The sequence below is a fragment of the Neovison vison genome, chromosome 2 (assembly GCF_020171115.1).
Source record: "Neovison vison isolate M4711 chromosome 2, ASM_NN_V1, whole genome shotgun sequence".
NCBI lineage: Eukaryota > Metazoa > Chordata > Mammalia > Carnivora > Mustelidae > Neogale > Neogale vison.
The window spans coordinates 51,583,308-51,603,585 of NC_058092.1; the positions used below are offsets into that span (position 1 = coordinate 51,583,308).

At 42.6% G+C, this 20,278-nt stretch overlaps 1 protein-coding gene across 5 annotated transcripts in view; it reads right to left on the reverse strand.

Annotated features, from left to right (window-relative positions):
- Positions 1-2,830, reverse strand: part of DOCK7 (dedicator of cytokinesis 7) — a 229,639-nt gene extending 226,809 nt beyond the window's left edge. For all 5 annotated transcript variants that reach the window (XM_044238362.1, XM_044238361.1, XM_044238357.1 and 2 more), the window contains exon 1: positions 2,781-2,830. In XM_044238362.1, coding sequence (XP_044094297.1) covers positions 2,781-2,818 — 38 coding nt within the window. In that variant the 5' untranslated portion in view covers positions 2,819-2,830. The remainder of the gene's footprint in view (positions 1-2,780) is intronic.
- Positions 2,831-20,278: the final 17,448 nt, after the last annotated feature.

The following is a 20,278-nucleotide window of genomic DNA, read 5'->3' on the forward strand; positions in this document are numbered from 1 at the left end:
ATCTCATCTACTCCTCTGGTTTCAGTAACAATCTCCTTGCTGATGATTCCCAAAATCTACTGACCTCCAGCCCAATCTCTCTTCTGCATCTTAAACCTCACCAACAACCTAATAAATATTTCTCTTTCAATGCTCAATGAGCACCTCAAAATCTACATATCCAAAACTGAATCATCATCTCCTTCCCACCTCATTTCCCACCCTCAAATCCCTTCTTCCTCCCCTTCGCCTTTACCTCAATGACTGCCTCCATCATCCACGTGGTTGCCCAGTCAGAAATGTACATGTCATCCCAGACTCAGTCTTCTACACCTTACATACTTTATCTATCATCAGTCACCTCCCCTAACTATTTCTCCAATCAATAATATCTCAATTCCATTGCTTTATTTAATCTGACAAATTTACAAGGCTTATTACTTTGAATTTTGTATTATTTTGTGAAACTTTCTTTTTTTCTTGTATTTTGTTCTGTCTAATCCTAGCACAAACTCCGCAAATGAAGAACAGGTATGATATATATTCATACCTAACTCCTCAATGTGCAATTTCCTAATCAACACATGTTCTCGGCGAAACTTGGTTCTATTAAGAAGAAGTTAATACTAAGCATGTATGTCAAGTAATACATTTTTTCAATGGCATTGCCTTCAGAAACAAGACTCAGTTATTTTGGGAAAAAAAAAAAAAGTAGTAGTAATTTCCTATTAACTCTAGCACAACTCCCCGGAATATACCAATAATTATTAATTGTTCAATGATAGCTACTAAAGCCTATGCACAGTGCTAAACGCTTCACACAAATTTTGCCACTTAAAGTTCACAATCTTATCAACAGAGTACTGGTACAGTACCCATTTTCCAGATGCCAAAACTATAACTTATGATTGATCAAGGTACTGACTTAGAAAATCAACAGTCATGGCTCCTAGGTGACTGGGATGATTAAATCGACTGCCTTCTGCTCTGGTCATGATCCTGGAGCGCCAGGATGGAGTCCCACACTGGGCTTCCTGCTCAGCCAGGATGCTTCTCCCTCATACCCTCTCTCCCTCATACCCTCCCCCCTCATGCTCTCCCTCTCTCTCTCTCTCAAATAAATATTAAAGAAAAAGAGAACTAACAGTTGGGATTTGAACCCATGGCATAGTCTGACACCAGAGCACATGTTCTTAAGCACTTGCTCTTTGTTTTGTTTTGTTTTAAGATTTTATTATGGAGGCACCTGGGTGGCTCAGTCGGTTAAGCATCTGCCTTCAGCTCTGGTCATGCATGATCCCAGGTCCTGGGATCGAGTCCCCCCGAGTCTGGCTCTTGCTGTGCGGGAAGCCTGCTTCTATCCCTGCTTGCTGCTCTCCCTGCTTGAGCCTTCCCTCTCTCTCTGACAAATGAATAAATAAAATCTTAAAAAAAAAAAAAAAAGATTTTTTTAAAAATAATCTCTACACCCAACACCGAGCAAACCTGCAACCCCGAGAGTTCCATGCTCCACCGACCAAGCCAGCCAGGTACCCCTTGTTATTTTGCCTCTTAAAAATAAAATTAAACGTTTTAAAGCTCAAAAGTTAAGAATAATTAAGCACAAAGCTTAAATAAAAAAGCTGTTAGTTTTAAATGAAAAACGTGCCGCAACAGAGTAACGCTATGGAAGTTAAGGCAGTTAAGAAAGAACCCGTTTGGTCGGTCCAAAAATCGTTAAGCAAGATCAGCAAACGAAAAAGATACAGAACCACAGAAATAAAACTGTCGAAAAAGTAATGCATTCGAACGTTTCTTTTCTTGGGACATCATAATAAAACCAACACAGTCTAGTGCCTTACACATTAGTATATTTCAGAATGAAATTCTACAAATATTAAAATCCCCCGCCGTTATTCAATTTTTGGTTCTGGCAACCGACCCACCGCAGGCAGGTAAAAGGTTCGGAAATCTCAACCGTGATTCGCCTGCTTACTTCAGACTCCTAAAACGTGAGTCAAAAGGCCAATATAATAAGGACACTATCACCCATCTTCGTCTGGTGCCATTGGAAACACAGGCGCACGTTTAAATTCACACGCTTCTAAGATCAAGCTCCAGCCTACAATTCGTCCAAGATTCGTCAGCTGCACACACAAGGTGCAGACCACAAGCTCTCAACTTTTCATTCTGACTATACGTTTTAGATTCTGGGTGCGAGAGCCTACTTCGAACTGGCCCCTGGTTGCAAAGAGGATTCCTGTTAGATTTCTCGGGAGGAAAGGGTGGGAGGCGTGAAGAAGGGGCGGCCTCCCACCGGCCAGGAGCCCGCTGCGCGCCGAATCTTTTGTTGGGGAGGAGAAGAGGGCGGACCCCCACACCCTCCAGGGGGCAAACGGGGATGGGCGGGGAGAGTGAGGGAGCGAGACGCCGCGGCGGCCCCCCGCCAGCCCGGGGGTGGGGACACAAAGAATTTGGGGAGCGCCGATCGGCTAGCCGACGAGCTCCCCACCCGCCCTGCAATAAGCCGCCGCGAAACTCCAGGCCCGGGCCGCCGAGGAGCCTGCGGAGGCCGGCGCGCTGGCGTGTGGGGCTCTCTGAGACCCCGGGCGAGGATCGGCCGCCAGCGCGGGCTGAGGGCCGGAGTCGGAGGGCGGCGCGAGGCCTCGGCGACAGCCGCGAGCCCCCTCCGCCCAGCAGCGGACCAGGCCGCCAGATCCCCGCGCCCGCGTCGCCACACCCACCCGCCTCCTAGGCCGGGCTCGGGAGGACTCCCGGCTCTTCCTCCCGCGGCGGCCGCGCGCCCCGCGCCCGAGATTTACCTGCTGATCTTCTGGGCAAAGGCGCGGCGCTCGGCCATGGCTGCTAAGGCGGCGGCGGCGGCGGCGGCGGCGCTTTGGGCGCGGACCGGCGGGCGCGTGCCTCCTCGCTCGCGCTCCCTCCCTCGCGGCCTCCGCCAGTCCCAGCTCCGGACCGGGGAGGCTGGGGCTGGCGGCCGGAGCCGGGAACGAGCCCTGCCGTAATGCTCCTGAGAGGCGCGCAGCAAGAAACCGCTCCTCCCCTGGCGCGTCAATCCCCGCGGGAGCCCGGGCTTCGGCACGCAATTGCGGCCGGCTGGAACCCAGGGGAAGAATGGAGCGTGGAGGGAGCGACACGCCAGTCCTGGCCGCCTCGCTGCCGCGCTCGCTCAACCGAAAGGACACAGGGAACAGCCAGGCAGGGGCCAGCGACTTGGCGAGGCAGGAAAATAAGATTACAGAACGCGTCGGGGAGCGGGGGGCGGGGGGGGGGCTTGGCTTTCCCGAAAAGGAAGGGGAGGAAATGGAAGACGGTTTTTGGCGAGGGGGGGCTGTGCTCTGACGCCCAGGATGGCTGAGTTCTTGTTCCTGCTGCTCCCATCTCCGAGCAGTTGAAAGCACTTTCTGTTCTGCTCCGACCTTGTGAATGGGGTCTGACCAGAGAAAGAATAATTTTTCTTGTAGAAAAAGAGCTAAAAAAGACCTTTCTCCTACAGAGGTAACAAGAATAGTTGACTTGTGGTACTTAGCCAGACACAGATGAAAGTTTTACAGGCGTGATCTTAATCGCCACGACAGCTCTTTGAAGTAAGTTCTTATTATGCCCATTTTAGAGACAAGGAAATTTGTTCAGAGTAGCTAAGTGCTGGCCTCAGGTCACACATATGGTAAGTAACCTCTTCAGCTGAGGTTCAAACCCAGAGCCTAGTCCTTTTCTTTGAAGATAAGTGTTTCTCCATTAACAATAGGCTCCCTAAGACTATTACTTCCCCCTTTGGGATCTCATTTTCCATTTATAAATGTTAGACCAGATAAGCTCTAATGTACTTTACCATTTTGATGTTCTATTAAAATTATATATTTACCACTCAAAATGATCTTGCCTGTTAAATCCTATAAAACAGGGACTAGCGAAAATTATGTCTTATTCTGTTGTAATCCCATAGTGTGTAGAATGTAGTTCCTAATGCATATTTGCTGATTACTTGTGTTGTGGTGAAGCTAGGAAAAATAATCTTTGTTTCTTGTAGTACCTTTACTCAAGTATTGCAAGAATTTATGTGGTTTTTTTATTATTATGTTCTCTCTGTGCCCTTGTGAGGTACGATGGATACTTGTTTCCCTCTCTTTTACAGTTGGAAAATCTGTAGCATAAAGCCCGTTTGCTCAGTCAAACTCTGAGTCAGGGGTGAAAGCCTCAATTAGTCAGATCCATAACTTCCTGTCTAGTTTTCTAACCACTGTGTAAGATGGCATATTTTGTATAACAATGTACATTCCAGTAGAGATAGTCTACTTAAAGAGGATTTTTGTGCAAATTTACTTGAATGTATAGCCCACCTAGATATTCTAGAGAACACAAAACTGAACGAAACTCAGTCTTGCTGCCGGGAGTTTAAGTCCATTGGGAAAGATGAAACAGCTACTCAAAAAACTGCAAGTTAAGTCTAACACTGTAACCTGGCCTTTAAGACACTGCTTGATAGGAACCCAGTTATTTTCTGTCACTTTCTTACTATGTGACCTTGGGCAAGTTACTTAACCTTGACTCTAAACTGAGGGGAATAATTGTACCAACTTAAAAGACTATTGGGCAGATTCATTGGGTCAATTCATATAAAATTCTTAGAACACGCCTGGCATATGGTAAGCCCTATATGTACTAGCAGCTGTTATTACTGTCAGTGTTATTACCATTATTCAGCTTACACTTAAACTTGTCCTGGGTGCTTGATAGACCCTGAAGCGTTTGTCTGCTCTCATGCTCCCAGCCAGATGTTGTACGCCTTTATCTCTGCTCTCCAAACATCTTTTCACTACTCTCTTAGAGAACTGACCACATTCTGCCTTTGAATGGTTCTTTGTATACATGACTCACCAGTTGCCAAAGTGTCTGAAAGGACATTGCAAGCACTGTGCAGCTTGCTGGGAACATTTAGAGCAGGAAGAGGACAAGCAGGACCAAACTGTAAGCAGGGTAGACAGAGCCTGGGAAATACTCCAAGCTGGAGTGGTGGCCCCCACCACGGGGAAGAGCTGGCAGTCACAGGCAAGCCCAGTATGGGCAGATACCCATGTCCCACAAGGGTCCAAATTCAGGGAAATGCATGGAGTTCAACAAAGGGAATGACCGTGGAATTCCTTTGGCTCCCCAGTACTATGCTCCACATATTATCCCTGCACATACACACAGACACACACACATCAGTCTTAATCCACCGTACTTTTATGGCGCTGATGCCCTCATTTCCAGTTTCAAAGATGAACCTGTGGCCTAAGTCTGGCCAAGCAGAGCAGCATATTCCCCTGGCTTCTGTGATGGTTTAGGAAAAGGCATATAGATCAAACCAAGACATTCGGACCCAATCGGAGCTAAAAATTGCATTTGCTGCACCAGGGACGATCTAAAGGCCTACCTAAGAGTAAAGCCAAACACAGCAGAGAAGAAAGTAAAATTGGAGAAAGGTGAGCTCCTTATAACATAACTTGAACCCTGGAATTTACAGCTACAGGAACTAATAAGGCGCTGGGGTTTGTTTTGCTTGCTTTCCTTTGGTCTTGGGTTTTTGCATAAACTAATCTGAGTTGGGTATTCTGCGTTAGCAACTGAAAGAGTCTTTATCTAATACAAGCCTTCCTTTAGTAAACTGATTCCACTAGGTCTTGGAGAAACAATGGTAAAAGGACATTTTGTGGCCTCAAAGAATTTAGAGACTGGCTGAAAAGATAAGCGAGTAAACAGTTATGTTTAAGTGCTAAGACAGGAAAAACTCAGGAAGGTCCATATAAATTCTAGATAGCACCAATTCTCAGCATCAGGTTAAGACTAAATTATCACCGAGGCGCCTGGGTGGCTCAGTCAGTTAAGCAAGCCGCTGCTTTGGGCTCAGGTCATATTCCCAGGGTCCTGGGATTGAGTCCTGCATCATGCTCCCTGCTCAGTGGGGAGTCTGCTTCTCCCTCTCCCTCTGCCTGCTGCTCCCCCTACTTGTGCTCTGTGTGTGTGTATGTGTGTGTGTGTGTCAAATAAATCAATAAAATCTTAAAAAGTAAAAAAAAGGACTAGACTACCACCCAGATGTTCATTTGACACGAGGTGATAAAAACTGGGTGGAGTTTAACCCCATGTTTAACCCTGTTAAAACTGGAAAGTCTGGGTGGACCCCTGGAAGCAGCAATGGCCCCACCATTTACGGGGATTCAGAACCTAAATTCCCCACTAATAGGAAGATACTTGCAAAGAAACTACATACCAAGAGCTAGGACTAATTTGGCAGAGTAGTCTAAAATTAGTGAGTTTTAGGTAAGAACACCTCAGGGCACTTTTCTCAGTAAATAAACACAGTGTTCTAAAGTCCTTCAAACAGAAGACTTAGAAATAAGACAGAGAAAAAGGGGGGTGGGGGCATTATATTAGTTTCATATTCTGATACCAAGCTCAATTTTCCCCTTTTAATATAGGGCTAAGAAGGATTATAGTTTTGGCAAGGTCAAAGTTTTAAAGCCACACTACAAAACAACAAAGTTTTTGTGTCATAGGGATAAAGTTCTGGTTTTGCAGGCAGAATGTGCTCTTTTGGGGGAATTTTAGGAGGATGGGGTGTGGTTCCCTTGCTGAGATTTGGACTTTTTTGAAGCACCGCTGGATTCATGCAGTGAAATTGACTTAGGACTCCCTCTTAGAAGGCTCTAAGAAGGACAGATGAGTGTGGCCTAGAGGAAGGGAGGACTGGGCATATCACTTGGGTTTATCTCAATCCCAAACTGAAACCTAGGAGTTGGGTACAAAATCCAAGCTAAGGATACTTCTGTCTGCTTTGCCCTCTGTCACTCACTCTCTCTTAATACCTAGGAAAAGGGACAATTCAGAGATCCTAAACCTGATGACAGTTTCCAACTAATGGTACCCATGTTTACCCTGTTATGATGCTTATTACACTATTCAGTTACTGCTTATTAATCTGTATGGCCCATCAGACTTGATCTCTTCTTCACCATTGTATTTTCAGCACATAATACACAGCTTGATCCATTATAATCACTCAGTAAATGTTCTTGAGTCGATAAATGCCATGGACTAAAGTATGTTTGAGATCCTGCCTTAATTTATATTTCCCCCAAAACAGAGCTTGAGATAAGGGCTTAGAAGCAGGTAGTTTATTAAGGAAGTGATCCTAAGAAGCTGAATGAAGGAGTAGAGAGAATGGAACAGAGGAGGGAAAGCCAGTCAATGGTGTGTTATTGGGATGTTGACCACTGTGGACAAGGAGGCTCAATGCCTCCTGTGACTCTCTGAAGAACTTTGAATATGTACTTGAGAATTGTCCCTCTGAAATTGAGTATTTATTTAGCTAACTAAATGTATACCTCTAAATTCCTTGGTTGAAGGCTGCTGGCCCCGGGGACATTAACTGTCCCTATACTCTATGCTGCAAAAGGCTGAGAGAGATGATTTTTGCTTCCGCTGAGAAGCCATCATGTGCATACCTGTCCACCTCAGCTGCAGCTGAGATGCACAGAGATGAGCTGTGGGAAGAAGATGAAGCATCAGTAGCATCTATTACAGGCCCTCAAAAGTGAGAAGAGACTACAATAGCAATCCTACCAGAATAAAATGTATTTGCCCCCTCGTGGTTCTGTTGCTTTACAGAGCTAGAAAGGGCCAGAAGACTAGTTTATTCCAATGAAATGACTTATAATGCAGGCTCAGTGTCCACTTGAAAAACAAGCCCATAATATGTCTTTCCTGGATGATTTGTGTTTCAAGGTAGTCATATTTGGTGAGAGAAAGTTCTTCTCTTACAAAAATTTGAGGTAACAAATGCAAAAGCAATGCAGACTCTGGTGAAATAATGAATCTAGACTTACATGGTCCATTAGAGTAACTACTTGCCACATGTGACCATTTAAATTTAAATTAATTAAAGTCTCAAATTCATTTTTCAGTTGTATTAGGCATTGTTCAAGCATTCACTAGCCACATATGGTTAAAGGCTACCATGTTGGACAATATATAGATAGAACATTTCCATCATTATAGAAAGTTCTATTGGAGAGCACTGACCCAAAGATCATAGGAGATAAACTAGTCCAAAAGAGTCTGTTGGGGAATTTATTTATTTTTTAAAAGATCTTATTTGTTTATTTGACAGAGGAAGAGATCACAAGTAGGCAGAGAGGCTGGCAGAGGGGGAAGCAGGCTCCCTGCTGAGCAGAAAGCTGGATGTGGGGCTTGATCCAGGACTCGATCCCAGGATCCTAAGACCATGACCTGAGCTGAAGGCAGAGGCTTAACCCACTGAGCCACCCAGGTGTTGTTGGGGAACTTAAATGGCTGGGTCAGGTTGATAAGAATATAACCTGCTGATCAATCTTAACACATACACACACGGTCAACCAGTCATTGTATTCCTCCTCACATGATGTAAAGAGGAGATATTTAGAATGTATAATGTACCACCTGTGACATATTCCTGCTAAAAATTTTAACCCAAATCTTTTCAAGTCTCTAGACCTAATTATCAGTTTACAGAAAATATAGCAGATGGAGGAACATGTTCAGCAACACCTTACGGTTACAATTAGCAAATGTAAGAATATGATAAATTTTATAAATCATAATGACCTGGTTCCTTCAACAAATAAATGACAAGGATTTTTTTAAAAAGATTAAAAATATTGGGGTGCCTTGGTGGCTTAGTTCCTTGAATGTCTGCCTTCAGCTTGGCTTATGAACCCAGAGTCCCATAATCGATCCCCATGTTGGGATCCTTGTTCAACAGGGAGTATGCTTCTCCCTCTTCCTTCTCCTGCTCTCTCACTCTCCCACAAATAAATAAATAAAATCTTTTAAAAAAAGATTTAAAATATTATAAAAACAATCAACAAAGGTAAATCGGACATCACCAAAATTAAAAACTTACATACCTCAAAAAATACAGCCAAGAAAGTGAAAAAGTAAACCAAAGAATGGGAGAAAAATGTCTAGAATATATCAACAACTCTTATAAGTCAATAATAAAATGAGAAATAATTCAATTTTAAAGTGGAAGTTCCGGGGTACCTGATTGGTTCAGTCAGTTAGCATCTGACTTGATTTCAGCTCAGGTCATTATCTCAGAGTGGTGAGATCAAGCCCCGTGTCAGGCTCCATGCTGGGCTGGGCATGGAGCCTGCTTAAGATTTTCTTTCTTCCTCTCCCTCTGCCCCCCTCAATAAATAAATAAATAAAGTGGACAGTTTCAATAGATGTTTCTCCAAAGAAAATATGCAAATGGCCAATACACATATGAAAAGATGTTCAACATCAGTGGACATCAGGGAAATGCAATTAAAAACCACGGTGAAATACCACTTCACATCCTCTAAGATAATTAGAATCAAAAGGGCAGATAGTAATAATTGTTGATGAGGATGTGGAGAAATCAGAACCCATCATATACTGTTGGTGGTGTTAGAAGGTGGTGTAGCCATTTTGGAAAAAAGTCTGACATATCCTCAAAATGTTAAACATAAAGTTACCTTGTGACCCAATAATTCAATTCCTAGGTATATACCCAAGAGAAATGAAGGCTATGTCTACACAGAACTTGCACATGAATATTTATACCAGCATTAGTTGTAATAGTCAAAAAATGGAAACAACCCAAATGCCCATCAACTGATAAATGGATAAAATGTCATGTATCCATACAATGGAATATACTATTTGGCAACACGAAAAGATAAAGTACTGATCCAAACTACATGAATAGACCTTGAAAACATTATGTGAAGTGAAAGGAGCCAGACACAAAAGGCCACAATTCCATTTACATGAGATGTCCAGAATGGACAAATCCATAGAGACAGAAAGTAGATTACTGGTTGTCAGGGGCAGAGAGAAAGGGAGAATGGTAAATGACTACTGATGGGTGTAAGGCTTCTTTGGGGATGACATTAATAGTATTAATAGTCATTATTGCACAACTCTGTGAGTATCCTAAAAGCGATAAATTATAGATTTTATGGGTGAGTTGTATGAAATGTGAACTGTTATCTTGAAATGTTTTTCTTCACAACACTTTGACACCAAATGTATATAGTTTTCCCACCACACCAGCCAACTCCCCAGCTTTCTAGACAACAACTGGGTGTCTTATGATTCACTTCTGTTCTGACACTACCCAGAGTTTGCATAGACCCCACAGGTGAAGGGCTCAATCCTACAAGACTGCCCCAAGTGCCATTGCAAGTCACGGTTTCCATATGCACTTCTGACCAACCAGATATAAATTCAGTGCTCCCACAGTATCCTCCCCAAGTTCAGTAATTTGCTAGAATGGCTCACAAAGCTGAGGAAGACACTTTACTTGTTATTGGTAATTATTATAAAGGATACAAATAAACAGCCAAATGAAGAAGGGCTTAGGGCAAGTCCAGAAGCATCTCAGCACAGGAGTTCTGTCTGCATGGAGTTGGGGTGCACTGGTCTCCTAGCACATGAATGTTTCTGCCAACTCAGAAGCTTTCCAAATCCCATCATCTGGGGCTATTTACAGATGTTCCATTATGTAGGCATGGTTGATTAAACCACTGGCCATTGGGGATTCAACTCAATCTCCTGCCCCTCCCATTCACAGAGGTCTGTGGGTGGGGCTGAAAGTTTCAACTCTCTAATCACATGGTTGGTTCCTCTGGCAATATGCTGCATTCTGAAGTGATCTAGGCACCCCACTAAGAGTCACCTTATTAGCATAAACTCAGGCATGATTGAAAGGAACTTTTTATGAATAACAAAAGATGCTCCTATCACCTCTATTACTTAAAAAATTCAAAGGATTTTAGAAACTCTGTGTCAGGAACCAGGGACAAAACCCAAATATATATTTCTTATTGTATCACATATCTAAATAAAGCTGTCATTAAAAAATGGAGCAAGAGGCACCTGGCTGGCTCAGTTAGAGAGCATAAGGCTCTTGATCTTGGGATCAATGGTTCAAGCCCCATTTATTTTACTTAAATAAATGAACTTTTTTTTTAAAAAAATGGAATAAAACACACTTAAGAAGCATACAGTATTAATCAGAGTTCTCCAGAAAAACAGAATAGAAGAAAGAGAGCAAGTTGGGGAATTAGGGGGTTAGGGGAGGAGAGATTTATTCTAAGGAATTTGTTCACACAATATAGAGACGGACAAGTCCCAAGATCTGCTGTTGGTAAGCTGGAGACCCAGGAGAGCCAATGATAGAGTTCCAGTCTAAGTCAGAAGGCCTCAAAACCAAGAAAACTGATGGTGTAGTTCCAGTCTGAAGGCCAGAAGACTCAAGGTCCAAAGAGTCAATATTTCAATTTGAGTCATCTGAAGGTAGGAAAAAACTTATATCCCAGGTCAAAGGCCACTTAACAGGAAGAATTTCCTCTTACTCAGGGGTAGGTCAGAACTTTTGTTCAATTTAGGCCTTCAGTTGATTGCACAAGGCGCACCCATATTATGGAGGGCAATCTGCTACACTTAGTCTATCAATTTAAATATTAGACTTGGGGTGCCTGGGTGGCTCAGTTGGTTGAGTCTGCCTTTGGCTCATGATCCCAGGGTCCTGGAACTGAGCCCCAGATCAGAGAGCCTTCTTCTTGCTCTCCTTCTGCCCCTCTGCCCTGCTCATGCTCTCTCTCATTGGCCCTCTCTCAAATAAATAAAATCTTTGGGAAAAAATAAATACTAAGCTCATCCAGAAACACACAGTGTTTGATCAACTATTTGGGCACCATCTGGCCCAGTGAAATTGACACATAAAATTAATCATCACACATTCCAACCCAAATACAATGTGCGAAGTTTTGGGGATTAAAGAAAAAAAAAACTATAAAATAAAAGATATTGTGAGACAGCAAACTCTGATCACTGACTGGGTTTTAAATAACATTAAGAATTATATTTTCTGGATATTTTCCATTTGTTCCTCTAGATCCACTCTCTGCCCTGCTCTCTACTCTGGAAGTCTGGCTCTATATGAACTCTATTAGCAGGCCTCCCTGCCTTTAACTATTAGATGGACTTGGCCAGTGAAAAACAGTGGTAAGGGCACTAGGGAGAGAGGAGAGTAATATCAGGGTATTATTCCCCAGCCTCCTTCCCTGAAAGGTCACCTTTTGCATACGGTGTCTCTTGGACACAGCTATTTGTTTCCCTCAGAACAACCAACTCCATAGAATCTTTTTTTTATTTTTTAATTTAAATTCGATGTAATTAACATATATTGTATTATTAGTTTCAGAAGTAGAATTCAGTGATTCATTAGTTGCATACAACACCCAGTGCACATTTCTTCAAGTGCCCTCCTTAATACCCATCACCAGTTACCCCATTCCCCCATCTATCTCCCCTCCAGCAACCCTCAGTTTGTTTCCTAAGGTTAAGTGTCTCTTATGCTTTATATGAGTACACTGTAACTGTGGTTCCCCTATACTCTCTCTGTTTTCCTTTTATTTTTCCTCTCCTTTCCCTATGTTCATCTGTTTGTTTCTTGATTCCAAGATGAATGAAATCATACGATATTTGTCTTTCTCTGACTGACTGATTTCATTTACCATAATACCCTCTGGTTCCATCCACATTGTTGCAAATGGCAAGATGTCATTCTTTCTTATGACTGCATAATATTCCATTGTAAGTATATACCACCTCTTTATCCATTCATCTGTCAATGGATATCTGGGCTCTTTTCATAGTTTGGCTATTGTGGACACTGCTGCTATTAACATTGGGGTACATGTGCCCCTTTGAATCACTATGTTTGTATCCTTTGGATAACTACCTAGTATTACAATTGCTGGATCATAGGGTAGCTCTATTTTTAACTTTTTGAGGAACCTCCCTATTTTCCAGAATGGTTGTACCAGTTTGCATTCCCACCAATAGTATAAGACGGTTCCCCTTTTTCTACATCCTCCCAAATCTCTGTTGTTTCCTAAGTTGTTAATTTTAGCTAGTTTGTCTGGTATGAGGTTGTATCTCATTGTGGTTTTGATTTGTATTTCCCTGATGCTAAGTGAGGTTGAGCATTTTTTTCATGTGCCTATTGGCCATTTGTACGTCTTTTTTGGAGAATTACCTGTTCATTTCTTCTGCCCATTTCTTGACCTTTCTAGAATCTGGTAATCACTCCCTTCCCTTTCTATATGGCACTGTAGGAAGTACCAACTCAGTCACTTACTTTAGGTTAGTACACTATATCTGTGGTTCCCCTATACACACAATCTTTAAATAACTCCTCCTAAAGTCATCTTATTTTGAATGTGTCATCTGTTTACTGTTGAAGCCTTGATGTAAGTGTGATAAGGGTTTTGTAGTTGTAAAAAAAAAAAAAGAGAGAGAGAGAGAAGAAGAAGGAGTCCTTTATTCCTTGAAAATACACACTGTGGAGTGTTTATGAATGAAATTATATAAGGTCTGGGATTTGCTTTAAAAATAATTCAAGGGATGTCTGTGTGGCTCAGTCAGTTAAGCCTCTGCCTTCGGTTCAGTTCATAATCCCAGGGTTCTGGGATCAAGTACCACATCCTGCTCCCTGCTCAGTCAGGAGCCTGCTTCTTCCTCTGCCTGCTGCTCCCCCTTCTCTCTGGCAAATAAATAAATAAATAAAATGCCACATGATTAGGGGCACCAGAGTGACCCAGTAGATTAAGGGTCCAATTCTTTTTTTTTTTTTAAGATTTTATTTATTTATTTGAGAGAGAGATCACGAATAGGCAGAGAGGCAGGCAGAGAGAGAGGGGGAAGCAGGCACCCCGCTAAACAGAGAGCCCGATGCAGGGCTCCATCCCAGGACCCTGAGATCATGACCTGAGCCGAAAGCAGAGGCTTAAGCCACTGAGCTACCCAGGCACCCAAGAGTCCAATTTGTGTTTTTTTTAAAGATTTTATTTATTATTTGACAGAGAAAGACACAGCAAGAGAGGGAATGCAAGCAGAGGGAGTGGGAGGGGGAGATGCAGGCTTCCCGCCAAGTGAGGAGCCTGATGCAGGACTTGATACCAGGACCCTGGGATCATGACCTGAGCAAAGGCAGATGCTTAATGACTGAGCCACCCAGGCACCCCCCAAGGGTCCAGTTCTTGATTTCAGCACAGATCATGATCTCAGGGTCAAGGGATGGAGCCCTGTACAGAATCAGCTCTGCACTCAGCACAGAGTTTGCTTGAGATTCTCTCCTCTCCCTCCCTCTAAGCCCCTCCCCCACTCACCATCAAGCTCTCTTTCTCGAATAAATAAGTAAATACATAAATGAAATCTTTTTAAAAAATTGAACATGATTAAATCTAGTAAGAATAGGGTTTCAGTATTAAAAGGTGAAAAAGTTCCAGGGATCTATTGTACAATGATGTGAATATATTTAACACTGCTGAACTTCACACTAAAAAATGCTTAACATAGGGAACACATGGATGGCTCAATTGGTGAAGCATCTGCCTTTGGCTCAGGTCATAATCTCAGGGTCCTGAGATTGAGCCCTGCATCAGGCTCCCTCCTTAGCAGGAATCTGCTTCTCCCTCTCACTCTGCCCCTCCCCACCACTCATGCTCTTGCTTGCTCTCTCTCTCTCTCAAATAAGTAAACAACATCCTTTAAAAATGGTTTAGGGGCTCCTGGGTGGCTCAGTGGGTTGAGCTGCTGCCTTCAGCTCAGGTCATGATCTCGGGGCCTGGGATCGAGTCCCGCATTGGGCTCTCTGTTCGGCGGGGAGCCTGCTTCCCTCTCTCTCTCTCTGCCTGCCTCTCCGTTTACTTGTGATTTCTCTCTGTCAAGTAAATAAATTAAAAAAAAAATAATAAAAATGGTTTAGATGGGGACACCTGGGTGGCTCAGTGGGTTAAGCCGCTGCCTTCAGCTCAGGTCATGATCTCGGGGTCCTCGGATCGAGTCCCGCATCGGGCTCTCTGCTCAGCAGGGAGCCTGCTTCCTCCTCCTTCTCTCTCTACCTGCCTCTCTGCCTACTTGTAATCTCTCTCTGTCAAATAAATAAATAAAATCTTTAAAAAAAATGGTTTAGATGGTACATTTAATCTTATGTACAACACACACACGCATAGAATCATAATCCAACATGGACTTATGTTGATGATTGTTGAAGCTGGGTGATTGAGACATGGGGTCATTGCATTATTCTTTTTTTTTTTTTCATTATTCTTTTTAAGTTGAAAAAAAGAAAAGGAGAAAAGTCTCAAATTATCATGATGTCAGACAGGAGAAGACAACCTGCTGATTAGAGAAAAAAGAAAGAGTTGAAAGCTCTGAGAATATATCTATCTGGTAGCTAACCCAGAAGGCTTAAGCAGCCAGGTTAAGAAAAGAAAGCAAGCAGAGGCAAGGTAGGATCAAGAGGCAACTCAGAACCAGTATCTGTGGTGCCCTACTGTGTTGTTCTTATGTCACTTCACTGAGCTAGGATCTGAAACCTGCTGGGTATTATTTATTCTGGATCTGGGCCCAGCTGAGCCCAGTGTTCTTTAGGAACAGTAGGGTAGATCTGGAACAAGGAGTTTTGACACACACAGAGAAAGGAAGGAGAAGCACCAAAGTTAAAAAGAGTTGGAGTCATGGATAGGTTATGCTGCGGGGCTCCTGCCTGGCTCAGTTAGTGGAGCATGTGACTCTTGATCTTGGGGTTGTAAGTTCAAGCCCCACATTGGGTATAGAGATTATTTTAAAATAAAGTCTTTAAAAAGAAAAGAAAGGTTATTCTGGGTAGGAAACCCTACACATTTGCAGGTTGTGGGGAATAACTAAGGGGAGAAAGAAAATTGGTAATATGAGAGAGACACTTTTAAAAAAAAAAGATTTTATTTATTTATTTGACAGAGAGAGATCACAAGTAGGCAGACAGGCAGGCAGAGAAGGGGGGGGAAGCAGGCTCCCCGCTGAGCAGAGAGTGTGATGGGGGGCTTGATCCCAGGACCCTGAGATCATAACCTGAGTAGAAGACAGAGGCTTAAACCCCTGAGCCACCCAGGCGCCCGGAGAGAGACACTTTTAATGACATTGAGAGAAAGAGGTATCTTTCATCAGCTACCTCAGGAGGAAAGAAAATGATGGAAAGTCATGTAGAATTTTAGAAGTAGAAATCAGGGAAACTGAGACAGCGACAGTCTGGTAGGATCCCAATTTCTTTACTAAATATAACCATGTAATGCTGGTATATTTGTTTTCTATCACTACATAACCAAAGGTGACCACCATCATACATTTGCCATACAATGTAACCTGTCAAAGGAGCGACTACTTCATCATATGCATGGGTCCTGCCCACGCACTTTAGGAGGGCTTATACAGAACATGTACACCAGAGGCAGGAAGTTGGGAGGCCATCTTTGAATTCTGCCTACCACAGCTAGGAAATCGGTTCAATCTATGAACTAAGAGATAAAGCCTTGGGCCCCTGGGTGGCTCAGTGGGTTAAGCCGCTGCCTTCAGCTCAGGTCGTGATCTCAGGGTCCTGGGATCGAGTCCCGCATCGGGCTCTCTGCTCAGCGGGGAGCCTGCTTCCCCCTCTCTCTCTCTCTCTCTCTCTGCCTGCCTCTCCATCTACTTGTGATTTCTCTCTGTCAAATAAATAAATAAAATCTTTAAAAAAAAAAAAAAAAAGAGATAAAGCGTTGGCTGGGGAGCCAGGTACCATATTAAAAATTTACCAAGAGGGGCGCCTGGGTGGCTCAGTGGGTTAAGCCACTGCCTTCGGCTCAGGTCATGATCTCAGGGTCCTGGGATCGAGTCCCGCATCGGGCTCTCTGCTCAGCAGGGAACCTGCTTCCTCCTCCTTCTCTCTCTGCCTGCCTCTCTGCCTACTTGTGATCTCTCTCTGTCAAATAAATAAATAAAATCTTTAAAAAAAATAAAAATAAAAATAAAAAAAATAAAAAATAAAAATAAAAATTTACCAAGAGGGCGCCTGGGTGGCTCAGTTGGTTAAGAGACTGCCTTCGGCTCAGGTCATGGTCCCTGAGTCCCAGGTTGAGTCCTGCATCGGGCTCCTAGCTCCATGGGGAAGTCTGCTTCTCCCTCTGACCCTCCCTCTTCTCGTGCTCTCTCTTTCAAATAAATAAAGAAAATCTTAAAAAAAAAAAAAAAGATTTACCAAGAGACACAGAGAGCGAACTAGGGAAGATGCTGAAAGTCACAGCCCTTTTTGATATAGTTGGAGCAGGGAGCTGGAAATCAGAAAGATTGGAGTTTAGTTCTGGCTCTGCAATAATCTTACTGTGTGACTTAAACCAAATCACAACCATCTAGGGCCTCTTTTTCCTCAGCTAAAAAATAGAAATGATGAAACTAAATGAGTGTTAAGGTAAATAAAAATCCTCTGTTATCAGTATCATATGGCACTGGGGCAAGTATGAAAAACAGCTGTAGAATGTTTTTTTTCCAAACATTTTAAAGAATTGCATAATTTGCTCTGTTTGGGGACTACTGGGAATAGCCTTGCTTAATGGTAGGGGAAAAGTAGATGATTATCCCTTAAGAATGTTGCCAAAACCCAGAATTATGTGATTCAAAAAATAGAATGTTATCTCATACCTTAGCTCTGGTGTTTGCTATTTTCATCTATCTGCAATTTGTTTTAAAGCTCATTGCTTTCTTTACTGGTTTAACTCTATAATATCACTATTATATGTTTGTTTCACAACAGGTAGGATATTCTATCAAGACAATTCTGAATCAGATTTTGACTCTGCTTCTCTCTCTGCTGCTGGCTCTAAAAACTTACCTACTACCACTGAACTGAATATTCTCAACATCTCACACAGAGATTATGATAGGCATTTGAAAGATTTCATGAAAATAATTGATTCCACAAACATAATTTAAAAGCTGTAAGTAAAAAGAACTTAAATATGGCTACATAAGTTTGCTTCTATTTGGCATATTTCTTCAAAGTACATTTTCTTAGAACAAGAATTACTTGGGTACCCCCTTACAGTTGTCAGTTCTCTTAGTCTGCATATTGTTACTTTTCTCTATATAACATATTTGTCAATCACAGACCTGGAAGGAACCTGAGAGTTTATCTGGCTCAGTTGAAGTGGAATAAAATGATTTCAGTTAAAACCGTCCAAGAAGTGGCAGAATCCGGTACAAAACTCAGGTCTCTGTATTCCATTCAGAAGTTACTTTCATGACTCCATAGTATCTATTCATTCATCAACTTATTCACTCGCTGAATAAATATCTTTTGAGTGCTACTCTGGGCCAACGTTTGTGCCGGGACATAGTGATACACTACGAATGAGAAAATAATCCTTGCTCTCCAGGAAGTTGATAAAGGAGAGGTGGGGAGGGAAGTAGACAAGCAAACAGGAAACTCTTTGACAAAAGTATGCACAGAGTACTTTGCGAATACGTAAGAAAGGACACTAACCAATTCTTGGGTGGGCAAGGAAAGCTTCCAAGAGGATGTGACCAGAATCCTCAAGGCCAAGTAGAAATGAGCCAAACCAGTGAGTGCCTGAAATGAGCATTTCAGGCAGAATGTTTAAACAGTATGTGCAGATAGAGCTTTGTCTTATCCTGTGCAACTGCAAATAGTTCTATGTGATTCGGGCTTGGTATACAAAGTCAGAAATGATGATAAGTGAGACTGGAGAGATAAAGCAGAGGCTAGTTCAGGAAGGGGTTGGTATGCCAGGTGGAGGAATATAAAATACACCCTGAAGGAAATGGCATGGGAAGTGGAGGATGGCAGAGAATGAGCAGATGGAACTTGAATTCTACAATGACCCTGAATTTAATGTAGAGAACGGATTGAAGAGAAGTTAAAAGTGAGGGTGGAAAGACTAATCAAATGTTGTGGTATTAATCCATAGACCTGGTTACTATAACAGAAACCTCCCCAGCCAAAGAAGTTGCGTACATGAGATCAAAGTTTTTCCTCCCTGAGACTGAGCAGAAGCAATCCAGAGCTGGTAGAGAGCAGTTCCAGGCCATGGATTCTCAGGTTTTATTACCCTTATATGTTGTTCCAAGATGGTTCACTATTTTTTTTCAAAGATTATTTATTTGACAGAGAGAGAGAGAGAGAGAGGTCACAAGTAGGCAGAGAGGCAGGCAGAGAGAGAAGGGGAGGCAGGCTCCCCGCCGAGCAGAGAGCCCGATGTAGGGCTCGATCCCAGGACCCCGAGACCATGACCTGAGTTGAAGGCAGAGGCTTAACCACTGAGCCACCCAGGTGCCCCTCAAGATGGTTCACTATTACCACAGATGCATTACAGCCTGAGATACAGAAAAGTGAAGAAGGGGATGTATTTCCCTTTAAGTTTATGACCTGGAACTTCCACATCACTTCAGCTCCTATCCCATTAGCCAGAATTTAGACACATGACCATTGTCTAGTGCAAAGATAGCTTCAAAATGTAGTTTTTATTCTGTGAGGCCATGTGTCCAATTAAAAAACAGGTGTTTATTTTATTTATTTTCTTATTTTTAAGTAGGGTCGTGCTAGCATGGAGCCCAACACAGGGCGTGAGCTCACAACCCTGAAATGAAGACCTGAGCTGAGATCAAGAGTCAAATGCTTAACCAACTGAGGCATCCTGGCACCTCAAAAGGGGTATATTGCCTTAAAAAGGGGGGAGAATAAATTTTCAGGGAAACAGCACACAGTTTCTATCATCTAAGAACAAAATATAAAGGACCCAAAGCCATCTATAGATCCAATATAATCCCCAACAAAATACTAATGGCGTTATTCATAGAAATGAAAAAAAAAGTCCTAAAACATGTACGGAACCAGAAAAGTCCCAGAGTAGCCAAAGAAACCTTGGGGAAAAAGAACAAAGGTGGAAGTGTCACACTTCTTAGTTTCAAATTCTACTATGAAGCTATAGTAATAAAAACAGTATTGTATTGGCAAAAAATAGACACAGAACCCAATGAACACAATAGAGAGTCCAGAATTAAAACCTTGTTTATATGGTCAACTAATATTTGATAAGGTAGCCAAGAAGGAAAGGATAGCTGCTTCAACAAATGGTACTGAGAAAACTAGAAAAACATATATACAGCAATGAAATTGGAACACTATTCACACCACCCACAAAAATTAACTTGAAGTGGATCAAGAACTTAAATATAATACCAGATACTATTAAATTCCAGAAGAAAATGTAGGGAAGAAACTCCACGACATTGGTCTTGGCAATGATTTCTTTTAAAGATTTATGTATTTATTTATTTATTTAACAGAGAGAGAGAGATTGAGAGAGAGAGCAGAAGGAGGGGGATCAGGAGAGGGAGAAGCAGCTTCCCCGCAGTGAGCCCAACATGGGGC